Source organism: Lissotriton helveticus, chromosome 7 (assembly GCF_964261635.1).
Source record: "Lissotriton helveticus chromosome 7, aLisHel1.1, whole genome shotgun sequence".
Classification (NCBI taxonomy): Eukaryota; Metazoa; Chordata; class Amphibia; order Caudata; family Salamandridae; genus Lissotriton; species Lissotriton helveticus.
In genome coordinates, this window is record NC_136068.1 from 1951224234 (window position 1) to 1951245640 (window position 21407).

A 21407-nucleotide genomic window follows, 5' to 3' on the forward strand; every position below is an offset into this window, starting at 1 on the left:
TGAATCTTGGTTCCATGAGAAGTCATGATACCTCGCTCTTGCCAGAGTACTCCAAAGTCGTGTACGACTCCGAATGCATAACGTGAATCCGTGTATATATTTACTTTCAGGTTCTTAGCTCGTATGCAGGCTTGGGTCAGAGCGACTAGCTCTGCTGCTTGAGCAGACAGGGTGTCAATACGATGTGTTTCTATAACTTCAGTGTCAGTAGTCACTGCATACGCGGCTACTAGTTCTCCTGTACTTGTTCTCATACATGAACCATCCACATAGAGTGTCAGGTCGGGATCAGGCAATTCAATGTCTGTCAAGTCTTGTCTTGGCTTTGTCATGGTGTTAACAATTTCCACACAGTCATGTGTGGCAGGGCCTGAAGTAACTGAGGGTAACAGTGTAGCGGGATTTAAAATGTTGCAGCATCTGATTTCTATGTGTGGCTGAAACAATGTCAGTTCATAACCTGTTAAACGTGCAATTGTCAAGTGCTGAGTCTGTGTTCTGTTTAAAAGAACTTCCACGGAGTGTGGAACTTGTACTGTCAGGGAGTGTCCTAACACTATGGAATCACTTTGTCTGATAGCTAGAGCTGTGGCTGCAACTGATTTGAGGCACGCAGGCAGAGCCTGGGCCACTGGATCTAATGTACTAGAAAAATAAGCACAGGGCTTGTATTGTCCTGCTTGATCTTGTGTGAGAACAGATAATGCAGTACCATCACGTTCAGTGACAAAAAGTGTAAAAGGCTTACTGTAGTTTGGCGTTGCTAGAACAGGTGCATTACATAAAGCTTTCTTTAACTCATTGAAAACAAGTGTGTGTTCTTGGGTCCAAGGGAGGACAGTCGATACGGCTGCCTCCTGTGTCGTTAACTGTATCAGTGGCTTGGCTAGATATGCGTACTGAGGAATCCATTGTCTGCAGTAAGAAGTGAGGCCGATAAAAGCTCGTACCTCCTTCTGAGTCTTGGGCTGTGGAAGATGTGCTATTAACTGGATACGGTCAGGTGTCAACTGCCTACCCCTCTTGGACAGTAAGTGTCCAAGGTAGACCACTTGCTGGACACAGAATTGTAATTTAGAAGGGGACACCTTGTGCCCCATCTCGGCTAGAAAATACAAGACTGTAAGTGACGCATATTCGCAGTCACGTTCAGAACGGGCTGTGATCAATAGATCATCGACATACTGGAGCAGAGCAGTGTCAGTTGGCATGTGAATATTGTCTAGTTGTCTTTTAAGTGCTTGACTGTAAATACTAGGGCTTTCTGTGAAACCTTGAGGAGCTCGTGTGAATTTATAGCTTCTTCCATTTAAACAGAATCCGAAAAGGAACTGGCTGTCTGGATGAATGGGGACACTAAAGAATGCGTTCTTGAGGTCAATAACAGTAAAGAACGTAGCTTCAGAATCAATGGCAGTCAATAGGGAAGAAATATCTGGAACCACTGGGTACTGGGGTATGATACATTTATTAAGTTCTCGAAGGTCGATCACTAATCGATAAACTGGAGGTGCATTGGGATCAGTACGTTTCAGAATCGGAATGATAGGAGAATTACATACATTGGAGTCAGTTTCTACAACTACTCCTTGAGCAATGAGCTCGTCAATAATTTTGGATAAGGCTGCTACGGCCTCAGGTGGCAATTTGTACTGTCGAATTCGTGGTAATACAGCACCTTTCTTCAGAGTGACACGATGGGGTGTAATGTGCATGCAACCTACATCAGTTGGACCTTGCGCCCATAAATGCTGTGGTACATTCAATAATCTCGGCTCAAAATCACGTAATACATAATGACCTTTAAAATCTCTCAAAAACAATCGTACCCTTTCTGTGGAACAGCATATAACCGCTCCTAATTCTTTCAGGGTCTTAATGCCAAGTAAGTTCTCTGGACATGATTTCGTGAGTAACAAGTCTGTAGTTCGGGACAATGGACCAACTTCTAGAGTAACTGGTTTCGATATTTCATTAACAATAGGCTTTCCTGAAAATCCAAGGGAAACATTTCTAGAGCCTGAGAGCGGAGCCCCTGGAACCTCGTCATGACTGATGGTAGTCCTACTTGCCCCTGTATCAATCAGAAACTTTCTGTCTTTCCCTAATACTTGACTGTGTACATAGGGACCCTCTTGATCTACAGGAATCTCGATGAGAGGCAAGCCAACCTCCCTCTCTAGGCTGTTTCATGAATACTGCTGGTAATCTGGATACTCTGACTGTGCGTACTGGTACATCTGTGGTGTAACGTGTTGTGTGGCAGCTATAGGCTGCGGTACTGTAACTGTCTGGGGTGCGTTCTGCGGTGGTTGAGAATTCTGTGAAACTTGTTCTTGTCTAGGAGGACGTGGTCTCTCTTTAGTTTTACCAGTAGCTATGTTGTGTTTCAGAACTGCACATTCGTTTATAAAATGACCTGGCTGTTTACAGTAATTGCAGGTCCCTTTAACGGGAGCTGTAGAATGACTGGCTTGATTCGGACCCCTCTTCTGACTGTCTTGTGGAACAGACTGTGCAACTAGTACTTTCATTTTCGTGTCTTTCATACGTCTCCTTTCATGTTCCTGCTCCTCCCTAATTCTGTTCTGGTGATACTGGAGCATCTGGAGCATTTGTGACGGAGTATTAGCTTGCCAGGTTCTTTCGACTTTCAGTACTCGATTTTTAACTTGTGGTAAAGAATTCTCAACTAACTTGGTAACAAAAAGATGTGGATACGATTCACTACTCGTTTTCAGACCACTATTAATAATGAAACATTTCTCGAATCTGGAATAGAAATCACTAGTGTCTTCGTCTTGTTTCTGTTTACAGGCTGAGATAGCATCCCAGTCTTCCTTTTTCGTGGCTAGTAATCTTGGCAAAACTTGTATTAACAATTCGGGCAAAGCTTTAGCTTTATCCCCAAGACCGGTACCTGGAACTCGTGTGTTATCTTCAGTCTCTAATGCGGTCCAATCTATCTTTTTCTCTCCCACCTCCCATTCTTTTTCTTTGAGTTTTTCATATGTGCCCGCAGGCAACAGAACCTTTAACATTTTAATGATATCAGGATACGTGTATTCTCCCATACGGAGCATGTCCTTTAATTCACGGTGGAACCCTGCTGGATCTTTATCGTGACAGGGTATTAACTTTTTCATTTCTAGAAGTTCTATTTTCGTGATGGGGGTGTAAACAAATACTCGTTCTAGCTCACCCCCCTCTCCCTTAACTGGATGTACTTCTCGTAACGGATTCTGTCTGTCTATGTAGAATGATTTTCTTTCTGGGGTGGAACAGGAACAAAATGTGGATTCAGGAACGTTCTGTATTTATGGCGCTGTTCTAGAATGACACTAATTAAATCGGTACCTAGACCTTTCCATCTATACAGGAGTAACTCGTTTAATACATCATGTAAAGGACCTGGATCAGAATGCTGATCTTCATACAGGGAAATGAGGTGCTGGATCATATACGTACCCACCAGACGCTGCTCGGCTGGGGGCAGTTTCAGAAACATTTGGGCCACTATTTCATCTGGAAACGTGGTAGAATCACTAGTCCATCGGACTGCTGATCGGGCTAGTTCTTGTTCATGCATTGTACTAAGCTCGCTATAACCTATTCGTGATTTCAGAATTTGATCGGTGGCCTAGAACACTTGTTCAAGAGAACACTGTTCTGGTACTGGAGGAGGAAAAACTTTCTTGTAATCTAGGCGGGAATGTCTGTCGGAAAATCTAGTTCTACCTACATACGCTATTCTAGAGGGATTCTCGCTATCTACCTCTTCACTAGAAGAGTCATTCTCTTTCTCGGTTGTTCTTTTTGCTTCCTCCTTCTGGTGTATACTTATAATTTCCCTACGAATTTTCCTGTACATACTCTCTATACTACCTTGTGTCTTGTGTTTTCCTTCGGATATATTGTCACTCCACCTGGTTAGGACTTTCATCTCGTCTTTATCTTTATCAGGATAATCTTGCTCTCTTATTAAACAGTTAATCAAGGACTGTAAAATCATATGTTGAATCTCGGCTTTCCGGTGTGCCATAGCTTCGTGAATACTTCCTGGATTCTCTCCTGTACGGACAAAATGATATATTCTGTCTAGATGTTCTTTCATGTCTGGCAGGGTGGCCAAAAAGTTGTCAACCCGTCTTAAACGTACTGAATATAATACCATGTGATCTTCGCCTGGAACTGGATCATATATACAGTCAGTAAGAAGTCGCTTGAGGTCTGTGTATGTAGCCACTTTTGGCGTACGCTGTAACGCTGCTTCTCGCGGCGTCAGTCGTTTTACTTGAGGCGGGGTGATAGCACCTCCCCCCGCTGCTCCTAAACTAGAATCGTCAGTTAATACTGTACGTGCTGGTAAAGTGACTGGCAAAACGGGTGCATTTACTGTGGGCTGGTCCGGGGGTACATTAACTTGGTCCCCGGAACCAGTGGCTGGAGGAACAGGAATTACATTATTTACAGGATGCTGAGGGTGAACGGGCGGAATACGATTTGCATATGCTGGGACTGTGTCGTCCAAGTAGGACGAAAGGAAAATTTCAGCTGCGGTCGGTTTATGACGTAGCTTAATCGGGACCAATGGTGGCGGTAAATTACTGGGTGCTTCCGGGGTTGCCTTCGGCAAGCCCTCGGCAAGAAGAGGATACATACCTTTAATAAGGGCATTTCTCTGTCTGTCTGACTGTTCTGCTCTAACTCGTTCACCTTCTTCGATTAATTCCCTTTCTTGGGCTTTTTCTGAGGATTCCCTACTTAATTCTGTTTTTCTGAATTCTTTTTCGGTTCTTCTATGAGATTCTTTGCGCCATAACTCGATGGCATCTTTCTGGGACTGTCTGGCTTTCTTTTTCCATAATGCTTCTTCTACTCGCATGATGCACTCGGCATCCCATGTACCTGATACGGGCCATCTATATTTCTCTTCTAGATCCTTAGTATAATCCGTCCATAAGTCTAGATATAATATGGCATCTAAGCCATGCTTGTGATACATAAAATGTCCAGGACTGTCCCTAGGAGGGACAGGAACTGCTTCTTCGAGTAACCCTTTTCTGGTTTTTATCTGACGTAATTTCGAAAACAGAGGCATTGTCTGAATTGTACTTGAACTAGATACAATACACAATAATCACAGTAATGAAATGGCAAACAAATCACTCATACCACGACATAGAAATACATTAATAACAGTTCGAACAGAATACTACCTGATACACTGAAAACATAACCCTTGAATTTCTCGAGAACGGACTTACTAGAATTACTGGATGCACTGCTAAAACAGTACAGAACATACCGGTCTCGTAAAGAGACACGTCATACCGCACCCACCTAGATGGATACGTCGGACTGGATCTGTGTACCCAAACCCATCGGACCAGGAACAAACTAATGAACCTGTCTAGATACTCCCCCAGCAACGGTACTCACCGGGAAGCAGAAACTTGAAGGCCTCGGACTGGACTGGACTGCTACGACGTCGGACTACGAACTTCGGACTTCAGAAACAGGTGGGCCTCCGGATACCTCGGACCTTGCTCTCTCGGCTTGGGCTCTGGTCGGGACGAACCGCATTCCTCACCGCCTCGTCTGGATGCCGGACCGCAGTCTCCGTCTCCTCCGTGGGCCTGAGGGAGACTTGATGAAGCAGAAATATCTGCACGTGCACGGTAGAGTTCCGTCACGGCTGCAGAAGGGTCAGGGGGCCTGCGTTACATCGCCGGCGCGTGGGGAAAGGGCACGTCCCTATTCGGGCGCCATTTCTGTGGTAAATAAATAATTAATTACCGGTACTATTTTTGAATACATTAATAATAACAGATAGCTCAATAAATAAGAGGCAAGATCCGGGGTATCGGAGTCTAACAGGCTTTAATCAGGCATAAGGGAAGGGACAGGATCGGGACAGCCTGAAATAGAATGGCATAGAAGGCAGCTGCAACGTCTCATTAACAGTACAAGGTATATATAGTAAAACATCACAATTACATTACATACAGCAGGCGTAACAAGTGACAAGCGTAAGATAAGAACACATGGGCGTGGAAAGAAGGCGTGCACAGGGCGTGCACATAGACATGTGATGAGAACGTCACAGAAGTGTCATAAATGTGGGTGGATACATAGAGGGGGCTACCTGAGCAGCTGGAACCTTTAACCTAGTGGTGCGCGCAAACGGACAATGACGTGTAACTAGGGAGAACTGGGGGCTATGACTCCTGCACTAGAAGAGGAGACGAAAGTCTGCGGTGTCAGGACGACATGTACCTATAGCATATCTGGTATCTGGTGTTTGGAGTACATGTTGATAGAATCTAAAAGTTATCAGGGCAAAGGCTACTTGACACTAAGGCTGGTGCATGCATATATTCTACATGTAGTGCGTGTGCTATGAATCTTCTATGAATATTAATACCGTAATTCTCTTACATGGAGACAGAAAGACTAGACTATAGCTGAAGCTGTTTATGCGGTTCACTAGCTTAGGAATGTGAAAACGGAGAGCTGAACTGATAACTAGAGGCATAACATATTCTTGGCAGACAGGCAGGCAGAGCCAGGCCGGGCACCGCGCTGCGCGGCAGGAAGTAAGTGAAGGGTCAGGGATGCAGGTGGGGCTGCATCGCTCCTCGGAGTGGGTTCAGGAGACTGGAGCTTGAATCTGGTGTCCGGGCCCTCATGAGGCCTAGAAACGGGGACAATTAAATGAATATAACGTGCACAATGTAAAACGTTGGCAACATAGGCCTAATACTCGTTTCTTTCACGAGAACTGGAAACTGGCATACTAGAGTTGGACACAACTATAATTGCGTCTTTAATCGATCATAGGGGGATATATGCATATCGATCATGCACATGTAACATAGGATGGGGAACACGTAGGCACATATGACAAGGCAAAATTCAATTTTCCTCACTCTGAGTTTGAAGATCGCATCTCGCTGAATGCAGATGACATCTTACTGTATCTGACCTCGCCCTGGAAGTCATTGATAGTTTTGTGCGATGTGTTGACCTCTTTTGGTAGGAACTCGGGCCTGATTATTAATTGGACGAAATCCTACTTATACGTTCTTTCTGGTGACGTCCCTCTTCTTCCACGTAACTGTCCCATTCAGGTGACACAGACGGGGTTTAAATACCTCGGTATCTATGTTTCATTGGACCCTGCAGCTCGGTATGAACAGAATCTTCTCCCACCCTTGACTAGGTTGAAGCAGGACGTCGCGGGTTGGCGTAAGCTTCCGCTTTCGCCGCTCGGTCGTACGGCCCTCTTTAAAATGATGTCTCTGCCTCGTTTTCTTTATGCTCTCCAGAACACTCTTGATATAGTTCCTGCTAGCTCTTTCCGTGCAGTTTAAGGTCTTCAAAGGAAGTTGATATGGGACGGTAGACCTCGTATTGCACTTGCCAAACTGACGCTCCCGTGGTATGACGGGGGGATTGCTCTCCCTGACATCAAACGTTATTATTGGGCGTCTCAATTGGGGGCCATTAATCATGGTATGTATGGTCCTGAATTGAACCCCGCTTTTGCTATGGATAGATGGCTGTTGCCTGGGGGTAATTACTATAGGTCGCTGTACTCAAAGTCCGTGGTTAAGGCTTTGTCGGGGCCTACGAAGACGGCAGTACGTATGTGGCAGGACGCAACTAGTTCGATGGGATGGAAAGACCGCTTGACTCTAGTGACCCCGCTTTTCGGCTCGGATAAGCTTGGTAAACTGTGGAAGACCAAGGGGTTCGATAAGTGGGACCTCATTGGTATTAGTAAGGTGGGAGACCTCTGGGTTAAGGGTCAGGTGAAATCGTTTGAGATGTTAAAGACGGAGTTTGAATTGGGTGACACAGAGTACTTTCGCTGTGTTCAAGTTCACCATGCCTTGATGTCAGTTTTCCCAATGGGGGAGGTAATTCTGGAGTCGTCCCCGCTTGAAGATAGATTGTTGGACGTTCTTGTGCCTGACAGTACTATCTCCCTTGCCTACAAAAAATTAATTAACAATAGGTCCGACCTCCTGCTGCATCTTCGGGACTTGTGGACCCGTGACGGTCTCGAGTTAGATGACGAGGACTGGCAGTCTGCGATCTCCTCTCCCAAGGAGGTCGCGATTCCAGCTCGACTCCGACTGGTACAACTTAAGATCCTCCATAGGATATACGTCACGGGCCCCCGTTTGGTTCGAATGGGCTTTTCTGAGGAGGGTCTGTGCAAGCGGGGGTGTGGGCAGGTAGGGACATTTCTCCATATTATTTGGGAATGTCATGAAGTTGCTGCTTTCTGAAGCGGGGTGCATGAGGTAATGAAGGAAGTGACAGGTGTTGCTCTCTTGCTGGAGGCCAGACGCTGCTTGTTAAATGTCTGGGAACCCACGGATTATAATGTAGCCCAGATTCAGTGGGCGACCCTGGGGGACATGATTGCCAAGCGAGATATTGCTCAGTTGTGGGGGTCCCACAGGCCTCCTACAGTCGAAGTATAGAAGGAAAACATGGATTGGTGTATGTTCAGGGAAAAAACAGTGTATTTGGCCTGGAGCCGTCCCCGGAAATGGCGTAGAGTGTGGGGACATTGGAATAGTTATTGTGGGGACATATGTACACCGCCTGCAGTAGACAGCACTGATGTCCCACTCTCCCCCTGACTCCACATTCTGACTACTTCATTGTATGTTTATTGAGTCGGCACCTGTTCCCCCGCCCTTTCCTTATATCGATTGCAGATTTTGTTGTACTGTCTTTTCCTTCCTCGTTTGAACTGGTACTTTGAATAACATGTTTTTTTTTGTTTTTTTTTACTTGCTTGTTTATATTTTAAATAAAGAGAAACATAAAAAAAAACAGATTATATATAATATAAGGTAAGTTATAAAATGGATGTTTATGTTGGACAGGTAATTGAAAACGCTGCTTTAAAAAGGGCGAATTATTCCCTGCTGAGATCTGCATTTCTATAGTAACAGTGTTGCTCTGGCAGGAAAGCAAAAGTAGACTTGCTATAGCTTGTTTACCCAAGTGAAATCCGAGTTACTTGTTTTAAAAGAACAAAGGGCCTGATTTCGATCTTTGCGAATGGGTTACTCCCTCACAACAGTGGCAGATATTCTGTTCGCTAAAATATAAATCCAATTATAGCGTATAGAATTTATATTTCAGCGGGCGGGATATCTGTCACAGATATTACGGAGTAACCAGCCGCCAAGATCTAAATCAGCCCAAAGTCTTAAATACTAGGTAAGGCCTTGAGTGACATACATCGATTAATAATGACATATTATTGTCATTATAAAAGAATGAACAAAAAGCCTTCTATTCCTAAAGATTTTTTTTCTCATTGTCAAAGAAACAGACTGTTTGTATTACTATTGGTGTATGACAATAAAAGCACAGCACATGATATAAAATCCTGGAAAGTATTAATGCATGAGAATAATGTTATAATACGTTACAATATAAAGGGAGGAAATGAAGGATGTCCCTTAGAATATTTTATTAGATACTCATGGTGATAATATACGCTGAGCATATTAATGAAATACGTACCAATTAAAGAGCGTGTCCAGTTTAAGATCTTGTGTATAGGCCATCGGATCGCTCACGATAAGGGCCCCAGCTTCCTGCGGAATTTGCTCACATTGTATAAACCAACTAGGCTCCTCCGGTCGGAGGGCACTGGGTTAATGTGTATCCCGAAAACTAGCAGGGCCAGGATGGGCGGTAGATCCTTCCGCCTCCTGGCGGCCCGGAGTTGGAACACTCTCCCTCTCAGACTCCGGACGGAGCCGTCCGAAAAAGTTTTCCGCAAGGAACTCAAGACATACTTGTTCCCCAAATATTAAATTGCATTTTCACGAGCTGCACTAGGGATCATTCAGGCCACTATTAGCGCGGGGACACACTGGCTAGTGTAACCAGGCGCTCTATAAACTCAGTATAAATAAATAAATAAATAAATAAATTAGAGATGGCAATGAATAATATTTTTTACAAATCCTGTTTATTGATGCCTGATATATATCATAAATATACATCATGTTGGTATTCATGCCTTATTTGTTATTAATATGTGGTATGTATAAAAGAATCATAGTAAGAACAACATTGTATGCCAAACCGTGTGTATTTACATATCAGTTTAACAACTGTTTTTATGGAGATATATATATATATTAGGTTTCCTTTGAGTTTTAAGTCACTTATTGGTCCTTAAGAAGGTGGGATAAAGAAAAGAAGCCACCAAAACACTGGGTTGACACAATAACCTTTTTTTAGTAGTAGATTGTATACAGTTGTTTTTATGTAATTTTTGGGCTAAACGTTTTGGATGATGTATCTAGTTCAATTGATGATGAATTATATCAACAAATGCCAATAGTATTTTAGGAGAATTTTATTCAATATTTATGAGATTCTAAATATTGTGGTTGGAGCATAGTTAGTTATTTTTTATATCAAAGTTACATCTGTTATTTTTAGGTTGATAATTAAGCATACATATAGAGAAAGATTGGATGTCAATCACAAGTCCTGGGAGAAATCGTTTGTATAGGTTCGACTTGGCTAAAACACATTACCATAGCCAATAGCTCCAACATTGGCGAGAACTATTGGATTTGCCAATGCTTATTCTTTATTACTTTTAAATGGTGGTTGTCTGGTGGTGCACAAGGACACTATCATGTCTTCCCTTTCACAGGGAAGACATGATGCTGACGCTATAGTATTTTAAAATCATACTAGCTACACCATTGAAAAGGGGTCTCTCAGCAAAATCCCGGAAAAATAGATTGTGTCTTGTATATTTTGTTGTAGGAACATGAAAAAGCTAATAATGTTACTTTCTGTTTATTTCAATAGGTAATCAATGTGTGAAACACAACAACTGAAATTCTGCTAAATTTGTTAATTGGCTAGCACCGACAGATTAATTAATGGAAAATGGGACATTAATAATTCTCTGTGGCACGTAATCAATAGAGTACAGCATCTTACATATCAGACACACAAAGGAAAACCCGTGAAAATTGTTAAAGCATGGATCAAATAGAAAAGATAGTTATTCACAGCGATCTAGCAAATGTATATCAAATCTAAATTGAGTTTAAAAAAAGATCTTGAAAAGCTTCATTCATGTACAATGACTTTCCGTCAACAAAAGAAGCCATATTCCAGAGAAACTTTATCAATCCACTGACTGTGAAAATAGCTTTAAAGAAAGTGAAAGTGTGACAGGCATCTGTGAACTCACACTGACTATCATATCAATGCTTCCAGTATAATAAGAGCTTGGTCAAGGAATGACTTGATACTAAACCCCTGAGAACGTATTCCACACTGAAAAGAAACTTTATCAGTGCACTGAATGTGGGAATTGCTTCTCTCAAACAGGAAAATTTACTGGTGTGAAACACGAACCAGCTTCAGTGAGAAGGAGAGCATATATAAACGAGAACCTTATCGATACTCAGATTATGGGAGGGGGTTTATCTGAAAGTTGTACCAGCCACCAAAGAACACTCTCAAGAGAAAACTCTCATCAGTTACCAGTACCTTGCAAGAGAAAAGAAATCCACCTAAGCATAATAGAAGACATTCTGGTGGGAAACCTGATTCATGTACTGAATGTGGGACAGCATGCAATCTCTTACCATCTACCAAGGGACTGATACAGATAAGAAACCTATCCACCAGACAGTCCAAACTGGTGAGAAACCTTATCTATGCTCCGGAAATGGGAAAAGGTTCAAAGTGAAAAGAAGTCTTACTCTTCACCAGAAATCACACTCGGGCAAGAAACGTTATCAGTGCTCAGAATGTGAGAAAGTTTTCAGTAAGCAAGATAATCTTACAATTCACGAGCGAGCACACACAGGCGAGAACCCCTATAAATGCATTGAATGTGGTAAACTGTTCAGTAAAAAAGGAAATCTTATTTTACACCATTGGGCATATAGAGTGGGTAAATCTTATCAGTGCTCAGAATGTAGGAAAAGATTTAGTCATAAAGCACATCTTATTATTCATCAGAGAGTGCACAAAGGAGGGAAACCATATCTGCACTGAGTGTGCTGCTGCCTTTAGTATCAAAGGTAATCTTACTCAGCATCAGAAAAGACATACAGGTGAAAAACCTCATGAATGCATTGAGTGTGGGGCAATCTTCAGCTGCATGCAAATCCTTACCGTTCACCATAGAACCCATACAGGTGAGAAACCTTACCAATGGAGCGAATGCCCAAAAGGATCAGTAGTCAAGCGAATCTTACCACTCACCAGAGAGTACACACAGGTGATAAACCTTATCAGTGCACTGAATGTAGTAAAATGTTTAATGTAAAAGGAAAACTTGTAATTCACCAGAGAGTACATACTGGTGAGAAACCTTATCAGTGCAATATTTGTAGAACTAGTTTCAGTGAAAAAGCACGTCTTACTAAGCACCAGAGAATACATACAGGTGAGAAACAATATCCTTGCATTGAGTGTGGGGCAGGCTTCAGCTACCTGCAGACCCTTAGAGTTCACCATAGAATCCATACAGGCGAGAAGCCTTACCAATGCAGCGAATGTGGAAAAAGATTTAATAGTGATGCAAATCTTAGAACTCACCATAGAGTACACACTGGAGTGAAACCTCATCAATGTACTGAATGTGGGATTAACTTTGGTGGTAAAGGATGTCTTATTCGTCACCAGAGAAGTCATACAGGGGAGAAACCTTTTCTGTGCACTGAATGTGGGAAAAGGTTCAGTGACAAAAGAAGCCTTACTGTTCACCAGAGAGTACACACAGATGAGAAACCTTATCAGTGCACTGAATGTGGTACACGGTTTAATACAAAAAGAAATCTTGCTATTCACCAGAGAGTACATACTGGTGAGAAACCTTATCAGTGCACTGATTGTGGGGCTAGCCTCCGTGACAAAGGAAGCCTTATTAAGCACCAGACAATACATACCGGTGAGAAACCGTATCAGTGCACTGAATGTGGAAAACACTTCAGTCGCCCACATATCCTAGCTAGCCACCTTAGAACTCATACAGGAGAGAAACCTTATCAATGCACAGAATGTGGGAAAAGATTCCGTCAGAAAGGATCTCTTACTTGTCACCGAAGAACACACACCGGTGAAAAACCTCATCATTGCACAGAATGTGGGATTCAATTTATTTCTAAAGGATGTCTTATTCGGCACCAGAGAAGACATACAGGAGAGAAACCATTTCAGTGCACTGAATGTGCAAAAAGTTTCCGTCTAAAAACACAACTCACTATTCACCAGAGAGTACACACAGGTGAGAAACCTTATCAGTGCACTGAATGTGATAAAAGCTTTCAAGTTAAAGGGAATCTTACTATTCACCGTCGAGTACATACTGGGGAGAGGCCTTATCAGTGCACTGAATGTGTGGCTTGCTTTCGTGATACAGGAAGCCTTACTAAGCACCAGAGAACACATACAGGTGAGAAACCTTATCAATGCACAGAATGTAGGGCAGGGTTCAGTCAATCTTCTGGTCTTGCTCGTCACCTTAGAACTCATACAGGAGAGACTCCTTATCAATGCACAGAATGTGGAGCACAATTCAGTCATTCAAATATTCTTGCTATACACCGTAGAACTCATACAGGAGAGACTCCTTATCAGTGCAAAGAATGCGGCAAAGGGTTCAATTGGAAAACAAGTCTTACCATACACCATAAAAGACACTCATGCAAGTTGCCCTATCCATGCCCAGATTGTGGGAAAACCTTCACTGGTAAAGGAAGTCTCACAAATCACAAGAAAGTACACACAAATGAGAAGCCTTAATCAACTCTCAGCTTGTGAGAACGGCATCATTGTGAAGGCATGTCTTGCTAGATACTAGAGGACACATGTGGACAGAAATAAATACTAATTCCACTACTTTCAAGACTGAGGTGGGTACTGTCATGTGGTGGGAGTGGTTGTAGAACACCTTTTCCAGTGCAACACCCTTTTAAACCGCATTCATGGCGGAGCCCCAAAATCAATGCTGGCCAAGTGCTTGGTTGACGTATTCATGATTCTTCATTTTCAATTATAGTCCCACTGGGGTTAGACAGTCGTAAATATATATGGTCGCAAAACATCATTCTGAGAGTCCATAGATACAAAAGCCAGAAGGCAGTTGACTGTGTGTTGAATGTAGCATGTTGAAGAGATTATGTTTTTTTAAATTGTTATGAAGGCAAATTGTGGCTTATCAAAGAGGTTAGCATGAATGTAATCAAAACCACCATAAAATATGAAAAATAAAGCACTTCTTCCAGACTCTCACATAGTTAATTCAGCAACAGAAATTAAGGTCCAGATGTACGACCCTAAATTCCATGCGTAAACGTGTTTGCGACCCATTTGCCCATGCAAAAGTTCACAGGGCCATGTACAATTCGAATGTATGATGTTACAACGCATACATTTACAACACATGCCTTTACAATGCAGTATTTACTTCGCAACATCCTTTACAACGCATACATCTACATCGCAACAAATGTTTTAAAACTACACTTACACCGCATTCTATTACATCGCATTATACCTTTACAAAGCATACCATTACAACGTATACCATTACATTGCATTTAAGGTAAGTGAAAACTACTATTCTCACTCCAGGGGGTGCCACATTTTTGGTAAGTGTTGGACAGCCTATGGGGTAAAAATTACTATTCTAACTCCAGGGGGTGCAATAGTAGGGTACGTGTTGGATAGTGTAGGGGTACTATGCGGTGTAAGGGTATGCGTTGTAATGGTATGCATTGTAATGCCTGCGTTGTAGTGACATGCGATGTAGTGTCATGCGTTGTAATTTTATGCATTGTAATACCTGCGTTGTAGTGACATGCGTTGTAAAGGATGGTGCGATGTAATGACTGCGTTGTAAGTGTAGTGCAATTTAATGACTTGCGTTGTAAAGGTTGTTTCCCGTACAATTCCTAAATAGCGAGTCGCAATAGTTGAGAACGTGTTGGACTTCAAAGGCGTTTAATTCACTATTCCCACTCAAGTCTTTGAAACAGTATGAAAAGCATTGCACTTTGGAAGGGCAAAATTGCCTATTTCCACATGAGTTTGTGAAACAGTAGGTGAAGCACTGGAATTCACAGGGGTAAAGTGTACTATTTCCACTCCAGTCTGTGCAACAGTAGGTAAAGCATCTGAATTCGGAGGGGTTAAATGTACTATTCCCATTCCAATCGATTCAACAGTAGGGAAAGTGTTAAACTTCGGAGCAATAAGACTTACTATTCCCACTCCAGTCTATGCAACAGTAGGAAAGTGTTGGACGTTGGAGGAATTAAATGTGCTATTCCCACTCCAGACTGCTCTGCCGTAGGGTTAACGTTGTACTTTGAAGGGTTAAAATTTACTATTCCCACTCCAGCGTGTGTAACAGTAGGGAAAGCATTGAACTTTGAAGGGTAAAAATGTACTAATCCTACTTCAGTCTGTACAACTGTAGGGGAATTGTTGGGATTTGGATGGGTAAACTTTACTATTCCCACTCGAGTCTGTGCAACAGTAGGGAAAGCGTTAGACTTCGGAGAGCTTCAATTTACTATTCACACTCCCGTCTGCTTTACAGTAGGGAAAGCGTTGGACTTCGAAGGTTTCAAAATTACGGTTCCCACTCCAGTCTCAAATTAAGTACTTTCCCTGTTGGACAAACACATAACATATTTTTTTAAACCAATTAGTTGTAAAATGTAATTAAACCGTTGACATGATTATAAAACTGTAATAATGAGTTAAGAAATTAAAACTTTTATTAATTTATTATTTAAGTTCCCACACTATAATCCCACAAACTGAGAAACCCACACCTGAAATATAACTAAAATAAATAAGTATGACACAATTGTAATAATCGATTTAATAATTATTATTAAATAATTAATTAATTGTTAATTATTACTTACATAACTTACCAACCTCTGCCCCTAGAAGCACAACAGCACGTACCTAATATATAGCTTAGAAAATATAACAATAACACAATGAACACTATTCATAATGAATAAATAATTAATAATACATTAATAAATACTTGTTCATTAGTTATCATCTAATAAATGTCCCACCCTATACCCCTGCAAGCCCAACAACCTGCATCTAATGTATAAATTAAAAAATATAATTATTACACTATTTAAATAACTAGCAATCAATCAGTTAATAAATACATAATTAATAATTAATTTTTACTTAAGAACTTCCCATCCTATAACTCTACAAACCCACCCGCACCTAATAAATACCTAAAAAATAATAATGACACAATTTACATAATTAATATTCAGTTAAACAAAGCGTAATATTAATTCATTATTACTTAACTTCCCACCATGTACCCCTAGAAAGCTCACAACCCCCTAAGACACTATATATTACTATTACCAATTAAATAAAAAATGATAAAACTCTTAAAATTACAAACTATAATACAAAATATTGTCAACAAATATACAAACAATATTTTCAGACTGGGTTCTCCTTCCAGGCCTAGAGTTGCTAACCCTTTACCCTGAGAAGATGAGCAGGGTTTCCTCCCTGGACATGAGTTAGGGGAGAGGAGTTGGCCTAACGGCTTGGGTGCTCGACCTCGTCCTGGGGATCTGGGGTCAAGTCTCGGTAACGACGCTAAAATATCCTGTGATTCTGGGCAAATCACTTAATCTCCCCGTGCCTAACAAAAATGAATGTGTGTCCTCATGTAACAAAGCTGGTGCTATGTAATGCACTCTGATAGCCGATTCGGGTCAAGTTCGCGCTATATAAAAAGTTAGGGGACCCATTTACATCTGTTCTTGGAGGGGCTGTACTAAGAAAGCTTATCTTGTGTGCCCCCTCAAATATGGTCCCAATCTGACACGTCCCATCAAATTCCTGTCAGTTACCGCCACCTCATGTGGGACCAGCTGTACCTCCGTGCTGGAGGCAGGTGCATGGTGATTGGCCAGGGAGTCAATGAGCCAGAGACATAGTCACAAGAAGAAACTAACGAGTATTTCCTCCCCAGTGCTCAGTGTCACTTTCCCTGAAGAAATACAAGAGCACAGACAGATTCTTACTCTGACTGATTGTCTGCCGAAGTGTTGGTCAAGAGTGCTCCATTAATAGCGTCCTGGAGAATGTGACTCCAGCTATCTCCCTTCTACATCATAGGTGGGAGAACTGCATAGTATCCGATTCAGACTTTGTGCCCCTTGGGGACCATACATTTCCAGCAGTCCTTATTAACCCTTCCTGCACACACCAAACTATTGCAAACCCACCCAATAATCAGCATACATCTCTTCCGAATATAGCATGTTACATCGCATGCTATTACATCGCGTTCCTTTACAATGCGGTCATCACAACGACTGCGTTATTAGAACGTGATACCTTTACAACACAAGTCATTAGATCAACTTGCTGTAGGGGGCGCGTTGGACTTTAGGAATAGTATAATTTACTTTTCCAACTCCAGCCTGCACAACAGTAGAATATTGAGGAAGGGGGGTGCGGCCCCCAGAAAGGCATTGCGAGCAGGTGTAGGTTGAGTGGGTCTTAGCCAGTCACGTAGGGGTTACATTGGTATTCTAGTTATGGTTTGCATTGCTATTCTGCAAAGTATGATTGCGTAGCTAACCATACCTGGTGGATAAGAGTTTTAAAAAATATATTATAATTCATAACCATAACTGTACTTTTACTGTGATTGTTCAAGTGATAAGCCAAAGCTAAACAAAACTTCAATTTAACCTCGTTGCTTAAGTGAATAAATATATGTATGTGAGTATTTATGGTTCAGCTGCACTTTCTATTGAAAAGACATGTTTTGATTTTCAAGGTACTCCGGTTTATTTGCGAGGACCTTTGATCCACACGGATTTGCACCAAAATTTCTGTTGATGGACAAATTTGCAATATCCAAAAATTGCATTTTCTGTCAGTCTCATTTGAATATTTAAGAAGTGACCGGCTGCCATTCTAAATATCTTGACTTTGGACAAAAACGTGACTGTAGCACTATGCAAAAGTTCCACAGTATCCAAGAAGTACTAAGAAAGGTATCTAACCCCAGGGGGTTCTACAGGTCGATAGGCAAAAAAATAATATGAGGATAAAAAACAACTAGATAAATAACAACAAATATTTAAGTCTAAAATGTAAAAATTTCTGAACGCAACCACCTATTTGATTCAGAAGCAAGCACCACATTGCCAAATTTAGGATTTCTATGAAAAACTGTGAGTTCTGAAATTGCCCATTTTCTTGAATATTGTGATATTATTTTAAAATAGGTAAAACTATTGAAGCTTTGGTTGTAAACATTTCCTAGGACAATACTCTGTTTGCTGGCTGCAGGGCCTTGGTACAGGTTAGACCCTAAACAAATCCCTGCTATGCAGTGTCAGAGTCCATGAGCGGTGCAGAATGGGTACATGGCAGATTCATTCAGTAAATAATTAAACAAAAAACCTGAATATTCACTGAAAAAACTGTTAAAGGTTAATTAAGGTTCTAAAAACAAAAAAACTAAAGTTAGTGGGATACTCATATCCTCCCCATGCTCATTGCTCACCTTAACCAATTGTGCATTTAAAAAAGCTGTATATGAAAACATGGCGGGGAGTAAGTTAAAATGTGCTTTGTGTGGTTTTAATGTATATGCAGATGCACACAGTGGTATATGCTATGTATTACAATGGCTGAGGGCATGGCGCTACCATGACTGCAAGAAGTGAAGCCAAGATTGGGTATGAATGATCGCCACACTCAAAAGTGAAAGCTACAATTGCAATGCATCTTTTTGGACGCCCTCCTTTTCCTTTTCCCTATGTATAATGATTTGAATGCCAAACCTGGCACATTGGTATAGTGATGTGCCACATTTCTTGCAGATTCACAATGAGGTTGTTGTGAAGAGTGACAACTCCCTTGCTCAGTCTCCATTTTAGTTCCACAAGGCTAGAGTGCCTGGAACGCAATACCGCTGTCCGACTGGAGACAGCTCTTCATCTCTAGACTAACCATAGCAACAGCATTGCACCTTTGAGAGTACGATTGGAACAGTGCTTTTACTAGACAAACAGGCTCTGCTCCACCTTGGGCAGAGAAGCACTCGGCTGGGATTGTCCTGGACAGAATGCACTGTGACTGAGATGCAGTCCTGCTGACTCTGACCCGTATCCTGCTATGGACGATAGCCTGTTCTGCAAAGGCCGGCTTCCTGATCCATCACACTCTGGTATGGGAAAATAAAATATCAGCATAAGTAAAGCACACAGCTACCTCCGGAGAGGTGTCCCGGTGCTGGGCACCCTCGGGAAGATTAAGCAGGCTATTGCCCAGAGTCACGTGTTGCTGGGCTAACCCCTGCCGCCGGCACCGGTAATCGAACCATGAAACCTGTGGTCTGGTGACAGGCACCCTGGCCGCTGCGCCACACCTCTTCCAAAGGGATCTGGCAGAGGGTAGTCTGACTATGCTCTCGATAGTGTAGGTAATGTAGGTAGGAGTATGATCATACTATAATCATAGTAACATCATAACTTGTTTCTCTTTTTCACCATTCTTGTAATGCTGGTTGCAATGCTTTGTTTTTTCTCCCTAATAAATGTAGCACACTCCTTTTATGTACAAATGTGATTGTTAAAATAAATTTTTTAAATTGGATCCTAATTCTTATCTTTCTTGTGTTACCTTGGGCATGCAAAATTAAACCAACGAAAGGGTAGAGCTGTTTTTCACGATAACTTGGGTAATACATTGTGGTCATGTTCGAGGTTGCTGATACCTTCTGTTAGGGCTCCAGACAGGGTACTGCGAGCTGGCAAGGAAACCGGTGAACACTCTCTGTTGAAGATGAGTGAACTGAGTTTCCATGTTTTGAAGATTGTGTTGTCCAGATAACACCATCCTACTAAATTCATAGGAACTGTATAACAAGGTGAGAAAGTTATAAGCAAATAAAAAATGCACTTTCATTGGCAATTTCAGGTGAACCATAACATGAGCCACTATTGTCTACTCTTTAACATATACGTGCACATATTGATTTATGCCACACCAGTGAACATAAATATAGAGAAGAAACATTGCAGATATCCATGTAATATTAGGGAGGAGATGGGGTCTAAAGGTCAGAGTTGGCGACTTTTGAACTTGGGAACCAGGGTTGAGTCTTGGCAATGACTCTCCATCCTTTGATTCTGGGCAAATCACTTGGGGCCAGTTGTACAGGATTTAGGGATAGCGATTTCTCTATTGCGATTCTCTGCAAATCAATCAATCAATCAAGACATTTGTAAAGCGCACTACTCACCCGTGAGGGTCTCAAGGTGCTGGGGGGTGAAGGGGTTCGGGGGGTGCTGCTACTGCTCGAACAGCCAGGTCTTGAGTAGCTTCCTGAAGGTTAGTAGGTCTTCGGTCTGCCGTAGGATGACGGGAGGGTGTTCCAGGACTTGGCGGCGAGGTGGGAGAATGATCTGCCACCTGTGGTCATTCTCCTGATGCAGACGACCGTGGCGAGGGTGAGGTCGCGGAGCAGAGCTGGCAGTTTGGGGTGTAGAAGGTGAGCCGTTTGTGGAGGTATGCTGGACCGGTGTTGTGGAGGGCTTTGTGTGCATGGGTGAGGAGCTTGAAGGTGATCCTCCTATTGATGTTAAGCCAGTGCAGGTCTCTCAGGTGGGGTGTGATGTGACTGTGGCGAGGGATGTCGAGTATCAGGCGGGCAGAGGCTTTCTGTATGCGTTGCAGTCGTTTCAGCAGTTTGGCTGGGGCTCCCGTGTAGAGGGCGTTTTCGTTGTCCAGTCTGCTGCTGACAGTGGCCTGTGTGACCGTTCTTCTAGTGTCGGTGGGGATCCACTTGTAAATCTTTCGGAGCATGCGGAGGGTGCTGAAACAGGAGGATGAGATGGCATTGACTTGCTTGGTCATGGAGAGTGTAGAGTTGAGGATGAATCCCAGCTTGCGTGCGTGGTTGGTGGGGGGTGTTGGAGCTGCTCCCAGGGCTGTCGGCCACCAGGAGTCAGCCCAGGCCGAAGGCGTGGAGCCGAGGATGAGGACCTCCTTCTTGTCCGAGTTCAGCTTCAGATGACTGTTCTTAATCCATTCAACGACGGCTTTCATACCTTCGTGGAGGTTGGTTTTGGCAGTGATAGGATCCTTTGTGAGTGAGAGGATCAGTTGTGTGTCATCGGCGTAGGAGATGATGTTGAGGTCGTGCAGTCTGGCGACGTGGGCGAGTGGTGCCATGTATATGTTGAACAACATCGGGCTGAGGGAGGATCCTTGGGGTACGCCGCAGATGATCTTGGTGGCTTTGGATCGGAAGGGGGGAGGCGGATGCTCTGTGTTCTGCCGGAGAGGAA

The 21407-nt window shown here is 42.6% G+C and overlaps 1 protein-coding gene across 1 annotated transcript in view; it reads left to right on the forward strand.

Annotated features, from left to right (window-relative positions):
* The window catches only part of LOC144770972 (uncharacterized), a 161543-nt gene that overhangs the window by 70603 nt on the left and 69533 nt on the right, over positions 1 to 21407 (forward strand). Inside the window, exon 4 of the mRNA XM_078655837.1 lies at positions 10873 to 13428. Within this exon, the coding sequence (XP_078511963.1) occupies positions 12238 to 13428 (1191 nt within the window). The 5' untranslated portion in view covers positions 10873 to 12237. The remainder of the gene's footprint in view (positions 1 to 10872; positions 13429 to 21407) is intronic.